The sequence below is a fragment of the Oreochromis niloticus genome, linkage group LG16 (assembly GCF_001858045.2).
Source record: "Oreochromis niloticus isolate F11D_XX linkage group LG16, O_niloticus_UMD_NMBU, whole genome shotgun sequence".
Classification (NCBI taxonomy): domain Eukaryota; kingdom Metazoa; phylum Chordata; class Actinopteri; order Cichliformes; family Cichlidae; genus Oreochromis; species Oreochromis niloticus.
In genome coordinates this window covers 36,020,706-36,040,331 of record NC_031987.2, presented here as the reverse complement: position 1 = coordinate 36,040,331, position 19,626 = coordinate 36,020,706, and the positions used below count along the sequence as shown (strand labels likewise).

At 43.2% G+C, this 19,626-nt stretch overlaps 1 protein-coding gene across 2 annotated transcripts; it reads left to right on the top strand.

The window, feature by feature from the left end:
• The first annotated feature begins 9,420 nt into the window (after positions 1–9,420).
• Positions 9,421–12,891, top strand: LOC100703475 (tubulin polyglutamylase TTLL4). Of its 2 annotated transcripts, XM_019356369.2 has the most exons (7): positions 9,421–9,585; positions 9,670–9,807; positions 9,897–9,993; positions 10,271–10,481; positions 11,580–11,647; positions 11,737–11,801; positions 11,922–12,891. In XM_019356369.2, exons 1-7 carry the CDS (start codon positions 9,476–9,478, stop codon positions 12,073–12,075), a joined length of 843 nt encoding a protein of 280 aa, XP_019211914.2. In that variant the 5' UTR covers positions 9,421–9,475; the 3' UTR covers positions 12,076–12,891. The 2 variants fall into 2 exon arrangements, with proteins under 2 accessions (XP_019211914.2, XP_025759757.1); XM_025903972.1 differs by lacking the exon at positions 11,737–11,801.
• Positions 12,892–19,626: the final 6,735 nt, after the last annotated feature.

The following is a 19,626-nucleotide window of genomic DNA, read 5'->3' as shown; positions in this document are numbered from 1 at the left end:
GACTCAAAGACACTCACAGACAGACTCAAAGACAGACTCACAGACACTCATAGACAGACTCAAAGACACTCACAGACTCATAAACAGACTCACAGACACTCATAGACAGACTCACAGACACTCAGACTCACAAGCACTCACAGACAGACTCATAGACAGGCACAAAGACAGACACACTCACAGACTCATAGACTGACTCACAGACATTCATAGACACTTACAGACATACTCACAGACACTCATAGACACTTACAGACAGCCTTAAAGACACTCACAGACTCATAGACAGACACAAAGACAGACAGACTCACAGACTCATAGACTGATTCACAGACAGACACAAAGACACTCATAGACACTCATAGACACTGACAGACAGACTCACAGACACTCATAGACACTTACAGACAGACTCAAAGACACTCACAGACTCATAGACAGACACAAAGACAGACAGACTCACAGACTCATAGACTGACTCACAGACAGACACAAAGACAATCACAGACTCACAGACAGACTCACAGACAGAGACACTCACAGACTGACTCACAGACAGACTGACAGACACTCATAGACAGACTCACAGACACTCATACACAGACTCACAGACAGACAGACACAGACTCACAGACCGACTCACAGACAGACTCACAGACAGACACTCACAGACACTCACAGGCAGACTCAGCGACACTCACAGACTGACTCACAGACAGAGACACTCACAGACAGACTCACTGACAGACTCATAGACAGACAGACAGACACTCACAGACAGACTCACAAACACTCATAGACAGACTCACAGACACTCATAGACAGACAGATACACACAGACTCACAGACAGACTCACAAACACTCATAGACAGACTCACAGACACTCACAGAGACTCACAGACCAACTCATAGACACTCATACACAGACTCAGAGACACTCACAGACAGACTCAGAGACACTCACAGACAAACTCACTGACAGACTCACAGACACTCACAGACTCACAGACACTCACAGACAGACTCAAAGACACTCACAGACTCATAGACAAACTCACAGACACTCATAGACAGACTCACAGACACTCAGACACTCACAGACAGACTCAAAGACAGGCACAAAGACAGACAGACTCACAGACTCATAGACTGACTCACAGACAGACACAAAGACACTCACAGACACTCATAGACACTCACAGACAGACTCACAGACACTCATAGACACTTAAAGACAGACTCACAGACAGACTCACAGACACTCATAGACAGACTCACAAACACTCATAGACAGACTCACAGACACTCACAGACAGACTCACAGACACTCATAGACAGACTCAAAGACAGACTCACAGACACTCATAGACAGACTCAAAGACACTCACAGACTCGTAAACAGACTCACAGACACTCATAGACAGACTCACAGACACTCAGACTCACAAGCACTCACAGACAGACTCATAGACAGGCACAAAGACAGACACACTCACAGACTCATAGACTGACTCACAGACACTCATAGACACTTACAGACAGACTCACAGACATTCATAGACACTTACAGACATACTCACAGACACTCATAGACACTTACAGACAGACTTAAAGACACTCACAGACTCATAGACAGACACAAAGACAGACAGACTCACAGACTCATAGACTGATTCACAGACAGACACAAAGACACTCACAGACACTCATAGACACTCATAGACACTGACAGACAGACTCACAGACACTCATAGACACTTACAGACAGACTCAAAGACACTCACAGACTCATAGACAGACACAAAGACAGACAGACTCACAGACTCATAGACTGACTCACAGACAGACACAAAGACAATCACAGACTCACAGACACTCATAGACACTCACAGACAGACTCACAGACAGAGACACTCACAGACTGACTCACAGACAGACTGACAGACACTCATAGACAGACTCACAGACACTCATAGACAGACTCACAGACAGACAGACACACACTCACAGACAGACTCACAGACAGGTTCACAAACACTCATAGACAGACTCACAGACACTCATAGACAGACAGACACACACACACTCACAGACAGACTCACAAACACTCATAGACAGACTCACAGAGATTCACAGACAGACTCAGAGACACAGACAGACTCACGGACAGACACAAAGACACTCACAGACAGACTAAAGGACAGACTCACAGACACTCATAGACAGACTCAACGACACTCACAGACTCATAGACAGACTCACAGACACTCACAGACAGACTCAATGACACTCACAGACTCATAGACAGACAAAGACAGACAGACTCACAGACTCATAGACTGACTCACAGACAGACACAAAGACACTCACACTCACAGACACTCATAGACACTCACAGACTCATAGACTGACTCACAGACACTCAGACTCACAGACACTCACAGACAGACTGAAAGACACTCACAGACTCATAGACAGACACAAAGACAGACAGACTCACAGACACTCATAGACACTCACAGACAGACTCACAGACACTCATAGACACTTACAGACAGACTCATAGACAGTCTCACAGACACTCATAGACACTTACAGAGAGACTCACAGACACTCATAGACACTCACAGACAGACTCAAAGACACTCACAGACAGACTCACAGACAGTCATAGACACTCACAGACACTCATAGACACTTACAGACGGACTCATAGACAGACACACAGACAGACACAGACAATCACAGACAGACTCAGAGAGACACAAAGACACTCACAGACAGACTCAAAGACACAGACACTCACAGACAGACTCACAGACACTCACAGACAGACTCAGACAGACACAAAGACAGACTCACAGACACTCACAGACAGACACTCACAGACAGACACTCACAGACAGACTCAAAGACACTCAGACAGACTCACAGAGAGACACACAGACACTCACAGACAGACACACAGACACTCACAGACAGACACACAGACGCTCACAGACACAAAGACGCTCACAGACAGACTCACAGACGCTCACAGACAGATTCACAGACACTCACAGACAGACACAAAGACACTCACAGACAGACTCAAAGACAGACTCACAGACACTCACAGACAGACTCACAGACAGATACACAGACACTCACAGACAGACTCATAGACACTCACAAACCAACTCACAGACAGACACAGACTCACAGACACTCAGACAGACAGACTCACAGACACTCACAGGCAGACTCAGCGACACTCACAGACTGACTCACAGACAGAGACACTCACAGACAGACTCACTGACAGACTCATAGACAGACAGACAGACACTCACAGACAGACTCACAAACACTCATAGACAGACTCACAGACACTCATAGACAGACAGACACACAGTCTCACAGACAGACTCACAAACACTCATAGACAGACTCACAGACACTCACAGAGACTCACAGACCAACTCATAGACACTCATACACAGACTCAGAGACACTCACAGACAGACTCAGAGACACTCACAGACAAACTCACTGACAGACTCACAGACACTCACAGACTCAAAGACACTCACAGACTCATAGACAAACTCACAGACACTCATAGACAGACTCACAGACACTCAGACACTCACAGACAGACTCAAAGACAGGCACAAAGACAGACAGACTCACAGACTCATAGACTGACTCACAGACAGACACAAAGACACTCACAGACACTCATAGACACTCACAGACAGACTCACAGACACTCATAGACACTTAAAGACAGACTCACAGACTGACTCACAGACATTCATAGACACTTACAGACAGACTCACAGACAGACTCACAGACACTCATAGACAGACTCACAAACACTCATAGACAGACTCACAGACACTCACAGACAGACTCACAGATATTCATAGACACTTACAGACAGACTCACAGACTGACTCACAGACAGACTCACAGACAGTCATAGACAGACTCACAGACACTCACAGACTCACAGACACTCACAGACAGACTCAAAGACACTCACAGACAGACTCAAAGACAGACTCACAGACACTCATAGACAGACTCAAAGACACTCACAGACTCATAAACAGACTCACAGACACTCATAGACAGACTCACAGACACTCAGACTCACAAGCACTCACAGACAGACTCATAGACAGGCACAAAGACAGACACACTCACAGACTCATAGACTGACTCACAGACATTCATAGACACTTACAGACATACTCACAGACACTCATAGACACTTACAGACAGCCTTAAAGACACTCACAGACTCATAGACAGACACAAAGACAGACAGACTCACAGACTCATAGACTGATTCACAGACAGACACAAAGACACTCATAGACACTCATAGACACTGACAGACAGACTCACAGACACTCATAGACACTTACAGACAGACTCAAAGACACTCACAGACTCATAGACAGACACAAAGACAGACAGACTCACAGACTCATAGACTGACTCACAGACAGACACAAAGACAATCACAGACTCACAGACAGACTCACAGACAGAGACACTCACAGACTGACTCACAGACAGACTGACAGACACTCATAGACAGACTCACAGACACTCATACACAGACTCACAGACAGACAGACACACACTCACAGACAGACTCACAGACAGGTTCACAAACACTCATAGACAGACTCACAGACACTCATAGACAGACAGACACACACACACTCACAGACAGACTCACAGACAGACTCACAAACACTCAGACAGACTCACAGAGATTCACAGACAGACTCAGAGACACAGACAGACTCACGGACAGACACAAAGACACTCACAGACAGACTAAAGGACAGACTCACAGACACTCATAGACAGACTCAACGACACTCACAGACTCATAGACAGACTCACAGACACTCACAGACAGACTCAATGACACTCACAGACTCATAGACAGACAAAGACAGACAGACTCACAGACTCATAGACTGACTCACAGACAGACACAAAGACACTCACAGACTCACAGACACTCATAGACACTCACAGACTCATAGACTGACTCACAGACACTCACAGACAGACTCATAGACAGACTCACAGACACTCATAGACACTTACAGACAGACTCACAGACACTCATAGACACTCACAGACAGACTCAAAGACACTCACAGACAGACTCACAGACAGTCATAGACACTCACAGACACTCATAGACACTTACAGACAGACTCAGAGACAGACTCAGAGACACTTACAGACAGACTCACGGACAGACACAAAGACACTCACAGACAGAGTCAAAGACAGACTCACAGACACTCATAGACAGACTCACAGACACTCACAGACTCACAGACACTCACAGACAGACTCAAAGACACTCACAGACTCATAGACAGACACACAGACAGACAGACTCATAGCCACTCACAGGCAGACTCACAGACACTCAGACACTTACAGACAGACTCACAGACATTCATAGACACTTACAGACAGACTCACAGACAGACTCACAGACTGACTCACAGACTGACTCACAGACAGACTCACAGACACTCATAGACAGACTCACAGACAGACTCATAGACAGACAGACACACAGACTCACAGACAGACTCATAGACAGACAGACACACACACTCACAGACAGACTCACAGACAGACTCACAAACACTCATAGACAGACTCACAGACACTCATAGACAGACTCACAGACACTCACAGATACTCACGGACAGACACAAAGACACTCACAGACAGACTCAAAGACAGACTCACAGACACTCATAGACAGACTCACAGACACTAACAGACACTCACAGACAGACTCAAAGACACTCACAGACTCATAGACAGACACAAAGACAGACAGACTCATAGACACTCACAGACAGACTCATAGACAGACTCACAGACACTCATAGACACAGACAGACTCACAGACATTCATAGACACTTACAGACAGACTCACAGACACTCATAGACAGACTCACAGACACTCACAGACTCACAGACACTCACAGACAGACTCAAAGACACTCACAGACTCATAGACAGACACAAAGACAGACTCATAGACACTCACAGACAGACTCACAGACACTCATAGACACTTACAGACAGACTCATAGACAGACTCACAGACACTCATAGACAGACTCACAGACAGTCATAGACACTCACAGACACTCATAGACACTTACAGACAGACTCAGAGACAGACTCAGAGACACTTACAGACAGACTCACGGACAGACACAAAGACACTCACAGACAGAGTCAAAGACAGACTCACAGACACTCATAGACAGACTCACAGACACTCACAGACTCACAGACACTCACAGACTCATAGACAGACACACAGACAGACAGACTCATAGCCACTCACAGGCAGACTCACAGACACTCAGACACTTACAGACAGACTCACAGACATTCATAGACACTTACAGACAGACTCACAGACTGACTCACAGACTGACTCACAGACAGACTCACAGACACTCATAGACAGACTCACAGACAGACTCATAGACAGACAGACACACACACTCACAGACAGACTCACAGACAGACTCACAAACACTCATAGACAGACTCACAGACACTCATAGACAGACTCACAGACACTCACAGACACTCACGGACAGACACAAAGACACTCACAGACAGACTCAAAGACAGACTCACAGACACTCATAGACAGACTCACAGACACTAACAGACACTCACAGACAGACTCAAAGACACTCACAGACTCATAGACAGACACAAAGACAGACAGACTCATAGACACTCACAGACAGACTCATAGACAGACTCACAGACACTCATAGACACAGACAGACTCACAGACATTCATAGACACTTACAGACAGACTCATAGACACTCACAGACAGACTCACAGACACTCATAGACAGACTCACAGACACTCACAGACTCACAGACACTCACAGACAGACTCAAAGACACTCACAGACTCATAGACAGACACAAAGACAGACTCATAGACACTCACAGACAGACTCACAGACACTCATAGACATTTACAGACAGACTCATAGACAGACTCACAGACACTCATAGACCCAGACAGACTCACAGACATTCATAGACAGACTCACAGACAGACTCATAGACACTCACAGACAGACTCATAGACACTCATAGACAGTCACAGACAGACTCACAGACACTCATAGACACTTACAGACAGACTCACAAACACTCAGAGACACTCACAGACAGACTCACAGACACTCAGACTCTTACAGACAGACTCAAAGACACTCACAGACTCATAGACAGACACAAAGACAGACAGACTCACAGACTCATAGACTGACTCACAGACACTCATAGACACTCATAGACACTCATAGACACTTACAGACAGACTCATAGACAGACTCATAGACACAGACAGACTCATAGACAGACTCACAGACACTCATAGACACTTACAGACAGACTCATAGACACTTACAGACAGACTCATAGACAGACTCACAGACAGACTCAGAGACACTCACAGACAGGCTCACAGACAGACTCACAGACACTCACAGACAGGCTCACAGACAGACTCATAGACACTCACAGACAGACTCACACACAGACTCACAGACACTATAATGTCAAAAGTCTTTGTGTAACTTCACACACATGAACTGGAGTGACATTCCAGTTAGGGCAGGGCAATATGGCCAAAAATATTTATCACGATATATATTTGAAAATTTGCGACAACGATATAACTGACGATATAATTGACGCAAAACAAAATACTTTACAACTCCACAACTTTATTAGTTCAAAAAAGACCCATCAGTGTGCTTTCACTTAAACAAACAGCTGTTTTTTATGTGCAAATGCAAATTCCTTGCTGACAGTTTAACCAAAAGGCATTTCCAGTGGAAACTGGCCGACATATCCTCAGCATAACCATGTATAATATCCACAAAACTTAAGAGGTTACACACACAATACGGTAATATTATGTTGAAGCACAGAACGTGTTACTCCGCCAGACTCTTGACTATGGTAGCCATAATGCTCCGACAATCCATCAAGCGGTGCGGCTTCGTAGCTTAGCAAAGTCGTACTAAAATATTTTTTGACAGATTTTTGAGCGCAGTGTACCACATAAAATCGTTTTGCGGTCAGTAAGCACAACCAAAATTCATAAATAAGATGCACCGGAATATAGGGCGCACTGTCGATTTTTCAGAAAATCAAAGGATTGATTGACTGTGCCTTATTTTCCAAAAAACACGGTAATAACAACAGCCCACTTGCATGCGCTACCAAAAATAGTGGTTTGTTGGGTATCTGACGGACGAAAGCCAAACCAGTTCCACACCACTGAAGTTGCACAATTTTTACAAACCAATTCTGGTTCATCCGTTTCATTCAATGATCTGCTTTTGCCCTTCTCATTCTCCGTCGCCGACATGCTTTTTCCGCCATGTGCGTATGAAAACAAAGGCACTGCGCATGCGCGTTTTACCCATATTCTATCGTGATATTTCATTTTCTTATCGTTGCCCAACATTATACCGGTATTACCGTGAACGGTATGATATGGCCCAGCCCTAATTCCTTTGTTAATCTCTTGGGTTTAATGGCTGTAATTCATCCCAAAGGTGTTCTAATCAGGTCAGGACTCTGTGCCAGCCAGTCGAGGTCTTTCACACCAAAGTTTCTCATCCATCTTTTGTTTTTTTGTTTTTTTATAACTTCATGGACGCTCACATGCCGCCGGTGGATCCACTGAGGAACATACACAGTTAACTGTGTACACATAGCTGTTATACCTTTTCCCACCCATCGTTTAAGTGTTCTAGCTCAAAGGTCTAAGTTCTTTTCCCAGTTTTAATTGCTTTACAACTGAGTACCATTCATCTAGAGACAATATTGGTATTTGATTTTAATCTTTGTTTTTATTTTTATAGCCTGTGTCTCTGTGATATTTCTTTAGATTGGGTATTTCAATGCAGACATTGTAATCTTTCCACTGAGGAACGTCCATTTACACTGAGTAAAAGAGTTGTCTTTTACTCAGTGTGATTTTTTTTTAAATTTTTTTATGTTGCTCTTAGTTTGATCTGTTGTTGTATATTTTTCACATGTTCGTACAGGATATTGTATTGTATTTGTTTTAAATGTTATATACTTATGTGATACATGTATTTTGACTTTTGTTGCCTCTCTTGGAAATTAGATTTTTAATCTCGGTGAGATTTTTTACCTGGATAAATAAAGGACTAATTATAATAATAGTGATAATAAAAAATGCTCTAAAACCTCACAAACCTTTAAAGCCAAAAAGGTTGTTATAAGAAAAGACCCCTGTATGTATTTTCTGAAGATAAAACTGTGCATTAGGATAATGATTAAGATGCTGAAATCAGCTTCCTCCCTGCTGTGTCGTGGCCAGGTCCGAGCCGTATGTTAACAGCCTGATGAAGTTGCATGTTCGGACACCTTACAGCTGCCACGAGCTGTTTGGCTTCGACATCATGCTGGACGAGAATCTCAAACCCTGGATTCTGGAAGTGAACATATCGCCTAGGTAACTAACCCCTGCGCACACATTAAATTAACACATTTCTTTTAAAAAACGTTACCTTTAACTCCATCTGTAACTCTGATCCAGCCTTCACTCCAACACGGGGCTGGATGTTTCCATAAAGGGTCAGATGATCAAAGATCTCCTGAACTTGGCTGGCTTTCGTATTCCTTCAAGAGAAGATGTGGTTACCCCCTGCAGCAGTGCATCCAGCTCCACCAGCAGGTAAAAATAAGACACTACCCATCTGGGTTTTTAGCTGCAGCCTCAGAAATGACCTCGTCATGAACGTGTGTGCACTTGTTTGTTTGTAGTTTGTGTGCAGGGAGTGGAGAGAGGACCAAAGTGGATCTGTCTGCTGATGAGAAGGTCAAAAGAGCCTTTTATCTGACACAGGGTGACGCTAACCGGGTAAACACACACACACACATGCACACACAGAAGGGAAGTAAAACACTAATGATATATAGTGTTTGCTGACTGAGATGATTAAACAGTTTTACACACTGACTTTATTAGACTGAAGTTTAACAGTAAACATAAGTGCATACAGCTACATGTTAAGGTTTTTTGGTTATTATTCATTACTTGGTTGTTTGTGGTGGAAACAGAGTCAAGCACTGGTTTCATTATTAGCAATAAAACAAAGAAGCAGTTATGACCTTGTGAATTTCATTCTCTCTATCAGGACTTAATGCCAACAGTGTTGGATGTTTTGACTCCAGAGGAAATCCGGGTTCTGGCAGAGAGTGAAGATGAGCTGAACCGTCGAGGAGAGTTTGAGCGTGTTTTCCCATCACCATCATCATCTCGCTACCTTCACTTCTTTGAGTGTCCAAGATACCTCAACATCCTACTGGATCAGTGGGAGCAGAAGTACTGGAACAACAGGGTGAAATGTATGTGCACAGCTGTTTTGAAATCAGAACATAAAGGTCACCTGACTGATATTATTTGTTTAGGTTTTGCAGTTCAGGATAACTGTAGCTTTGTCAAAACACTGTCAGATTCTGTAGTTTTCTCTGATCCCCCATTTGCAACAGGATTGATATGTTTAGCTGCATGTTCTCCCTAAGAGAACATGCTGGCTGTCTGAGTGGTGTCCAAAAATGATGCAGGTATTATAGATATTTGGGAGAAAACCCCACCCCTCTAGAGACTGTGTCTACTCCCAGACCATTAAAGAAACAACCATAAATCAGTAAACTATTTCAGCATAAAACATCCCAAAGATAGAACAATCCGCTATCCACATCTGCATCAAAGAGTAAATCAGTGAAATGTGGACTATTAAACATCAGGTCATGAGTTAATAATTGATGAACCTTACAGAAACCTGGTAATAGCAGGATGATTATGTTGGTTTAAATGAATCTATATCCCACAGTAGATGTCTTTCTGAAAGTGCTGTAACTAAGTTTAAGGATATAATTCACCCACTGTTGTCATCTTCAATGCCCTGTACCAACATAGAGCAGAAAGAGCTTTAGTGAAGGTTACAAATGATCTTCTGACAGTGGACTCATCTCTGTGCTTGTCCTGCTAGACTTAAACACGCAAATCAGTCCATGCATGATTGCATTGCTCCGCCCATCAAATAGTCTGCACATGCGTGAATATATCGCCTATCGTTGGTTATTGGACTGATGATTGTCGGTTGGAAAATTTTTACATATCACCCAACCCTAGTGTGTATGGTGGTAAAAACCATTCTGGCAAAATAAACTAATAATAACATCAAATAAACATATAGAAAAAGTATTGCAGCTCATGCGACTCATGATTGTTATCTGTTATTTCTGATTCATTTATTTTAAGCTGTGGTTACTCCAGTGAGCTAGGGGGCACTAACGTTGTTCATCTTCTGCTGGTCCATGTGCAACTTCACTGTTACATGTATTCAGCTGGGTTGCTGTGACTTTGGCGTGTGGCCACAGAGACAGAGGGAAGGGAAAACAGTGAAACTGCAGCTCAGGTTTGCTTTGTCTTATGTGCAGGTATCAGCCTACTGAGACCACTCTGCCAGCAAGGAGTCCATCTGGGAACCAGTGACCCTGCTCACATGGTGAGAAACTGCAGAACATTTAAAGGAAAAAATAAAACTAGAAGCGAAACTGGCTCCTTTAAAATGCTGAAATTAGTCTGTCTTTGTAGTGGTGTAAGTACAGCTCCAGGTTTGAACACAACAGACAGGACGTGGTTAGCCCTTCCAGAGCCAGGTATAGGGTTTATTCCAGTAACACACCTATCACATGGAAGTTAGAGTAATAAAGGATGTGGATTTATTGCACACTGATCTCTAAGTGAACTCTGCTGCCCTCTCCTGTGTTGTCCTTCAGGGTGGTGGTCAGCCATCAGCTCTGGTCACAACATAACGGCAGTACCGACGAGGATCACCAGCAGTGCCTGGATCACCAGCAGTGCCTCAGCCCGGCCTCACCCACAGCCTGCTGCCCCAGCAGTTGGCCTAACTCTGAGGATCTGATTTCCTAACCCAGAACACACAGAAAGCTCAGGGTCTGTTTAGTCCCATCCCCTAACCAGTGCTGTCATTTAGCCCTCACCAATCACCAGAAACAGCAAACAAACTCTGTAGGAGGGAGTGGATTTTTAGAGTTTAACCCCCTATTTTGTCTTGTTTTAAACTAAAAATTAGTAATACATCATTTGTTAAGCGTCCCAAAGGTGAGGTGATGAGTAATGGCACAGCACTGTGATTCTTGTGTCTTTAAATCTGACTGTTGGTTTTTAAAAAGACATTTTGAGCCTTGAACATGTATGTGGGACTGGGAGCTGTTTGTGTGTCACTGCTAACTTTTGGGGTTTCTCTGGGTGAAGGTGTTACTGGGTGTTTGACAGAATCTTGTTCTCATGATAGTGACTTACAGGGTCTTGCTTGATGATCAAATATTTACTAAATGGCCTATGATGTGCAAATTGGTGGTATTAAAATTTGAGCAGTTTAAAACAGACTGTCCTTTACACATAGTATTTCATGCAGGCTGCCAAGTGCAAGTAAAGCACCAGAATCTAGGTAATAGGTAATAGCTTCTTTGAACACAGTGCATCTCCATATACTTTGTGTTTCTATGAGTTACACTTGCATTGCTCTCTGTTAGACTCTTTGTTCCCCCAAACACGGCGAGTGCAATGTTAGACTGAGCCATAGAGCCACAATAAACACATAAATGGAGTAAACTGGATAGAGCTGAGTTGTTGTTGGTAGGCCAGTTCCTCACTTTCAGGAAAAAAAGCTGCTGATGTTGTTTTAAGGTGATTTTGATTCAAGAATAAACTACTAAAAATGTTTTGGTACATCTTCTGTTAAAACTGAAAAATATCACAAGCAATGCTATTGTAACAGTGTTGTAGCTGCCAGATGTGTTTGTTACTACTGCATAATTCTTTTCAGTTCTCTTAGTCATAGCAGGAACCTTAAAGGAGACGTGTTTGATTCTTGAACTGTACTTGGGAGACATCCTCTGCTCTTTGGCAGATGACCAAATAGACGCTGCCGTGTGTCTTTGCTGCCTCGGGAGATCCAAACGAACAAAGAGCCCCACAGCCAGACGGTTAATGCTTTTTACTATGTGATAAACCGGACACTAAGACGGTCAACAGAGTTTAGGGTGGCCTTGGGTCTAATGTCGGCTCAGGTTTCTTCTTGGCCACTTCTTGTGTGTAGATGCCACCTCACCCATCACCATGGCAACCACTTCTTATCCTCCTCAGACCTGCATAAAGGCAGAGCTGGGGTGCATTTAAGGACAGGTTTGTGACAGAGGCCCCGTTCCTGCGTCTGTTAGTATCACAGTAACAGTTCCAGTCCTTCTCCACAGTACACTGTGTGCAGTAAAAACAAAACACAAATATGTGATGCTAATTATGACAAATGGATACATACAGATAAAATGAATCCCAACTAAACGTAGCATTTAAAGCAGTTTAAAGCCTGGAGTTTTGGCTCACAGGGAGCACTATACAGCATTATTTGAAACCGCAATATGAATGTCTGACAGACACAGAATGAACTGACTGGTTCTTATATAGTGCTTTTCTACTCTGCTTGAGCACTCAAAGCACTTTTACACCTACATTCATGCAAATACTTGTTTCTATTCCTAAGGGCTTTCTGACAAGACTGACACTCTGGACACATCAGGAGCAACTTGTGGTTCGGTATGTTGTCCAAGGATACTTTGGTGTGCAGACTGGAACATCGAACCATCAACCTTCCAGATTAGTACACGACGTGCTCTAAATCCTGAGCACGGCGACTCCACATGACAATAACAACAAATCTGAAAGAAAAGTCAAAACGTTTGGGATATTTCTTTGCCCCAACCAGGCATTGTGTAAAATAGGTCATTACAGGTACGAGGTATGCATTTTGGTTTTTCCCTTCTTTTTTTTTTTGTCACTTACTCTGATTTGATGAATATTAAATTAAAGAGAGTTGGGCTGCTTTTAAATGGTATCTCCTTTTTCACTTTTTTTTCACTTTTCACTCAGCAGATCTAACAAACAAATATTTTCTGGTGTTAGTTTAAGAAAAAAATTTCCACGAGATGGAAATTAAGGTGGACATAATTTTGGTAGTTTGGAACTAGCAGTTTTGTGGTGCTAGTCTTTCATTGGTGGAAATGAGTGAGACCAATTCTAGATTGGGCACCTCCATTAGTGGGGGTGAAAAAAAAACGTAGTTTTAGATATGAATTTAGCAGATTTACTGTACCTTGGTCCAGTCACTATACAGTGGCTCAAAGAAGGTTCCTGTGAGTACTATGGGAGCCATAATCTGGAAGAAGAAAGAACATAATTTCACCATAAACCGGCCATGACCAGATGCTCCCCACAAGATTTCAGACAGAGGAGTGAAAATTGTCAGAAGAGTTGTCCAAGTGCCGAGGACCAAAACTACAAAAGGACCTGGAATCATCAGGTGCAATAGTTTCAAAGAAAAAAAAACAATAAGTAATGCACACCATGGCCTGTATGCACGCTCACCATGCAAGACTCCATTCCTGAAGAAAAAGTATGTTGAACGTTAAAAGTTTGCTAAATGAAAAGGGACGCCTGTGAAATACTGGGAGAATATAGCCTGAGACCAAAAATGTGTCTGAACTGAAGACAAAGTCAAATATTGTACCGCTTCACCATAAGTGTCAGCAGCTTTGCTCATGAGACGTGGTTTGCACAAAACCCCGTACGTTTGTATTCAATTCACTTTGAGTGAAAATCGGGCAAGCAGGGCCGAAGGGGCAAGCAAAGAGTGAAAATGCATGGTTCAGATTTCAGATTTTGCAGCTCAGAACTGAGCGAACAGCCTAAAACCACTTTAAAATCTCCAATCCACTGTAGAGTTAAAAAATGGTAAGAAAATTTGTGTTACTGCCAAATAAACCTGAACCGTAACCTAAATTAATATCTTAGGATTTCACATCTGTAAAGGTTAATAAGGACACCTGACGTTTGTGGTTTATCATTATTTTAACACAAAGTAACAAAATTTCAGCTTCATGGAACTTGTTCCTGTAGCACCAGAACAGTTTAATGGAGAATTATGAGGACAGATTTTCCAAGCTCTGGTAACCAACATGTTGATATGGATAACTGATCTATAATATTTTAGTTAATGATTAACATACCCCAAATCATGTTTCTTCACAGCACATAAGACCAAAAAGTAAGTGCGATGTTCATCATGTTGACAGCAGTGACCTTTGAACCGTGGTTATGTGAACATTTTCCATCATTAGCACAGAGGGGAATTTCCCTGACCTCACGGTGACCTTTCCCACCAGGTAATCCCGGCTGGTTTATGGAGGATAATGGATGCACTGTCGCGTGGTTTTCTCCAGTCCTAAGTGCCAACCATCTATAGAGGAGATGTTTGGTCTTGGGAAGGGGGGTGTTACGGCCCTTGGCCGGCTGTGTACTTTTGTTGTGCTCTGTCTTCAAGTCTCTGCAGGTCCCTGATTGGAGAAGCTGACGGCAGCTGATTGGTCCCTGATCATGTGGCTCTTTTCAAAATCGCTCACCAGCAGTTGTCCCGGGGTAGCCACTGACAGCAGCAGCAGACCTGACCCTGGCTTCCAAAACCTGTGACATTTGTGTTTGAGATTCTCGTGACTTACCGAGCTTTGTATGTAGTGTGTACATCAGTTTTCACTTGTAAATAGCACATTGTAAATAGCACTGAAACAGAACGGGTGAGCTTCCTTATTATTTTTCCTTGTACTGTTTTCTTCTGTTTATCTCAGTTAGGGAGTTAGGTGTAGCGTTTGTCTTTCATTTGGTTTTTGTTTCACATAGGGTTTTAGACAACACCTCCTCTCTTGACTTAGTCTGTTTTGTTTGTTATTTTGGCCTTTGTTCACCCCGGAGCTTCATTTTCAGTGTAGAAAAATAAACCACCGTTCACTAAGAAATTGGTTTTTCTGTGTATGGTTTTGGGACCCAGGGCGGGGTCACTTCCTTTTTTAACTCTTATGTTACATTCCTGTACCCCTAGACTGGGGCGTAACATAAAGTGGGGGCTCATCCGCTCTTTTCTTTTGCCGTTCTTTTTGCTCATTGTGTTTTGTAGGTTGTCTACAGTTTTTGGTTGGCAGTTTTCTTGTAGTGTTGGGGGTAAACTAGCCACAATTACTTTTGACGTGGATGATTTTGTGCAACGACCCACCATGGATAAGTTGGATCGATGCACAAAGTCAGATTTGTTGTTGGTGACAAATTTGTTTAATGTTAGTATACCTTTGAATGCTAAAAAGGCAGAAATTAAGCAGTGTCTGACAGCATAGCTGTTGGATAAAGGGGTAATTGCAAAGTCGAAACCTCGGCTGGTTGATGCGACTGGAGGTTTGGTGGTGGATGTGGGAGCAGAAGCTGCTGCAACCATCCCACAAGCTCCTTTTTTAACTCTTATGTTACGTTCCTGTACCCCTAGACTGGGGCGTAACAGAAGACGCTGGTGGAGCTAATCTGTCCTGACATGGTCGGTCAGATCACAGACCACAGACTGTCTCACAGGTCCGACCAAGGATTTGCAACGACAACGCTCTTCATAAGTGTTCACACATGTTGCACTGCTGGATACAATAGTGCTGCTCTTGCAGTACGTTTTTGTTGTTATACCCATCAGGGCTTGATCACAACAGCATTCATATATATCGTGTAGAAAAAGATATTTTGTTGTCTTACTATACTGTAACAAATGGCAACATTGCATACATTGCTAATTTACATGTTAGCACTTCCACAATATAAAATCACTCTTTTCTGCCTGATGTTGCCACGCTGACACAGGCGCATTCTTACATGCATTATATGAAGCATGTTGTTCTAGACGTCACCTTGGACTGTCGGAACAATAACACAATGAACAATATGAACATTGATGATATCAAAGTTTTCTGGAGAACAAACAATAATGAACACATATGTGAGTTGCTGCTTGTTGTTTGTTCTGAGTGCAGACTAATACAGAAAGATTTTCAGAGGCTGCAGATTCTTACAGGTCAAGTTAAAACTTTATTTTAATAATGGAGACGTTTCATGTCCAGATCTCTGCAGATGATAACACTTGAGGCTGCTGCTAATTGTAAATTAGCTTTTGATGACTGCTGAGTGTGTGAGAGAAAAAAAGATTACCATTGTAAATGTATTGATTTCACAATAAAGGTCCTTCCTCAAATACCCTAGAACGGGTCCAACTATGAACAGTTACATGGTGGTGACAGCATGTCGCTGTACTGACTCGTGTTAAGTAGCTAGAACAGTGGAAACATGAGCGTATCACAAAAATACAGTCAGGGGCGTAACAGGCATGTTTATGGATGGACTTTGATGATCTATGTTAAACAAAGCTGGTGAGTGTCTCTAAAATGAGCGAGGGGCTTTCATAGCCCTGTCCAGTCATAAGGACATCAAAACTTACCCAGAAATATGATTTTAGCTTTGCTCAAACACTGTGGAAGCTGCCATCATGTTTGGAGGTCAAAGGGCACTGCATATCATCTCAATATACCATACTAACAATAAAGGCTTGGCTCTCAACAGAGGCGGTCGCATCTTCCTCCCTCCCTCCCTCCCTCCCTCCCTTTTATTTCCTGCTTGGCTTCTTTTGTCCTTGTCTCGTCTTGTCTAATTCTCAGCGATTCTCTCCGTCTTGTTCTCTAAAATCAAGAAATTATGGATTTGATCAGCTGGTCTCTTAACGCAACTGACATGCTCTTCTCAATGAGAAGCCCGGGCTCGGGTGAGCCTGAATGTCCTGCGGGGACGTTTGCTGCTGGATACACGATGGACGGCTGGGGAAAGTGGTGGGTCTTGTGCCTGGCAACACTGTCGATGGAGGACGTTGAAGACATCTACCTATTTGGAACCATTATAACGGGGTTCTTGCTAATTGGAGCTGGCATGGCCCTGGCTTATCGACGACTAATGAAAGTGGTTACAGTGCTCAAAATCCCATAAGACTGGCCGGCATGACTGATGCAGTGGGTAGAGCAATGAGTACTCAGACTGCGCTTACTGAACGCAACATGGATAAAATCATGGAGAAGCTTGCAACTCTGCAACAGGAAATCGATAGACGTGGGACCAGTGATGGACATTAGATCAACTGCGGAATTAGAATGCAGTTTTTTTCGGCCTAAACCAAACCCAAACAACCCCTATCTTCACACAGCCTCCCCTCGCCAGCTGGAAGCTCCAGGGCCAAAGCTGGAACAACAAATCCTCCCAGATTACAAGACGGTGTATGACTCTCTGCCCTACCCTCCTACTTCCTCAAGGTCACCTGCGTCGGCTGGGGGACTGTTGACTTTTGCTTAAAGCTAGGTGAAAGGGCACTCTCTCTCAAGTTGGATATAGGACACACACGCACACATACACATGTACTCCGACAGATATACAATAACCTCCCCAAACGCCTTCAAACTTCCACCCGATGCAGTCAGGCAGGTCTGTGTACAGGGCCAGGGTCCGGCTGCAGGACCAGATGGCTCTACATCGCCTCTCTCCCAAACCCCATGTGTTTTTTATGTTGTAAGGTGTGAAGAGTCATGTGCTTCATTGTGCTGAAGGTTTTGTTCTGTTCTGCTCTCCTCTCAGTAGCTCAGTCTGGGTGGAGTTCTTTTTTCCCTCCTGTCCCCTCATGTATTGTGTATTTAATTGTTTTTCTTACCATCCTACCTCGCTCCGACCTGTCTTACCCAACGTCATCTTTGTGCATGTATGTATGGTTGGAAGGGGTCCTATTTCACTGCATGTACGTGTAACATTGCTTGTGACAAATAAACGGCTCAATCAATCAATCAGTCAATGCTTGTGGGCTGTCTTTCAGCATATGGGACTGTCATGCTTCATGTAACTCAAGAAAAGATGAATAGAAAAATGTACTGAGACATTCTTAATAAAAAAAATCCAGGATTCCAGGATCAAACATATACATGTATATATTATATTTCCACTCTCTCCGTTGGGCGGTCTTTATCCTTCAGGCCTCTCTACCAGAGGCCTGTTCAGTATCTTTGCTGTTCCTCGGACCGCGCTCTTCTACAGGGGAACAGTAACCATTTGCTCCAGCTGTGGAGAGTCTGCAAGAACTACTGCACTGCAAGTGTAGGCAAGTGGGAGTGGGAGTGTCTTTTTATTTGCTGCGTAAACGAACTAATAATGAAAAAACAAGGAAAACTCCATAAATATGAATAATAATCTGTGTTACTGTTACTGGCACTGATCTGCAATGATGATTTTTATATTATATATATTTGTATTTTTTTCGAATAATTTTTTTGACGCCTTATATTTCATTCGTTTCACTGCTCTAACAAGTCATAGCACTCCAATGCAAAACAAAATTCTTTTAAATGATCAAAGTCCTTTGTATTTTTCTAAGTGGTTTATGAGAATGGATTATGCGACCACCCAATGAAACTATTTGAGTATTTCTGGGTTGTTGCGAGTTTTGACCCACTCTAGATTGACTCTATTCAAACATGAATCACCAACGGTGGGATTCTGGGCTGCCATTTCTTA

Excerpts from the sequence above, each read along its gene's own strand:
- LOC100703475 (XM_019356369.2), top strand. The coding sequence starts at position 9,476 with ATGAAGTTGCATGTTCGGACACCTTACAGCTGCCACGAGCTGTTTGGC. Across the intron at positions 9,808-9,896 it reads GCATCCAGCTCCACCAGCAG|TTTGTGTGCAGGGAGTGGAG; the intron begins GTAAAAATAAGA and ends GTTTGTTTGTAG. Across the intron at positions 11,648-11,736 it reads CCAGTGACCCTGCTCACATG|TGGTGTAAGTACAGCTCCAG; the intron begins GTGAGAAACTGC and ends CTGTCTTTGTAG.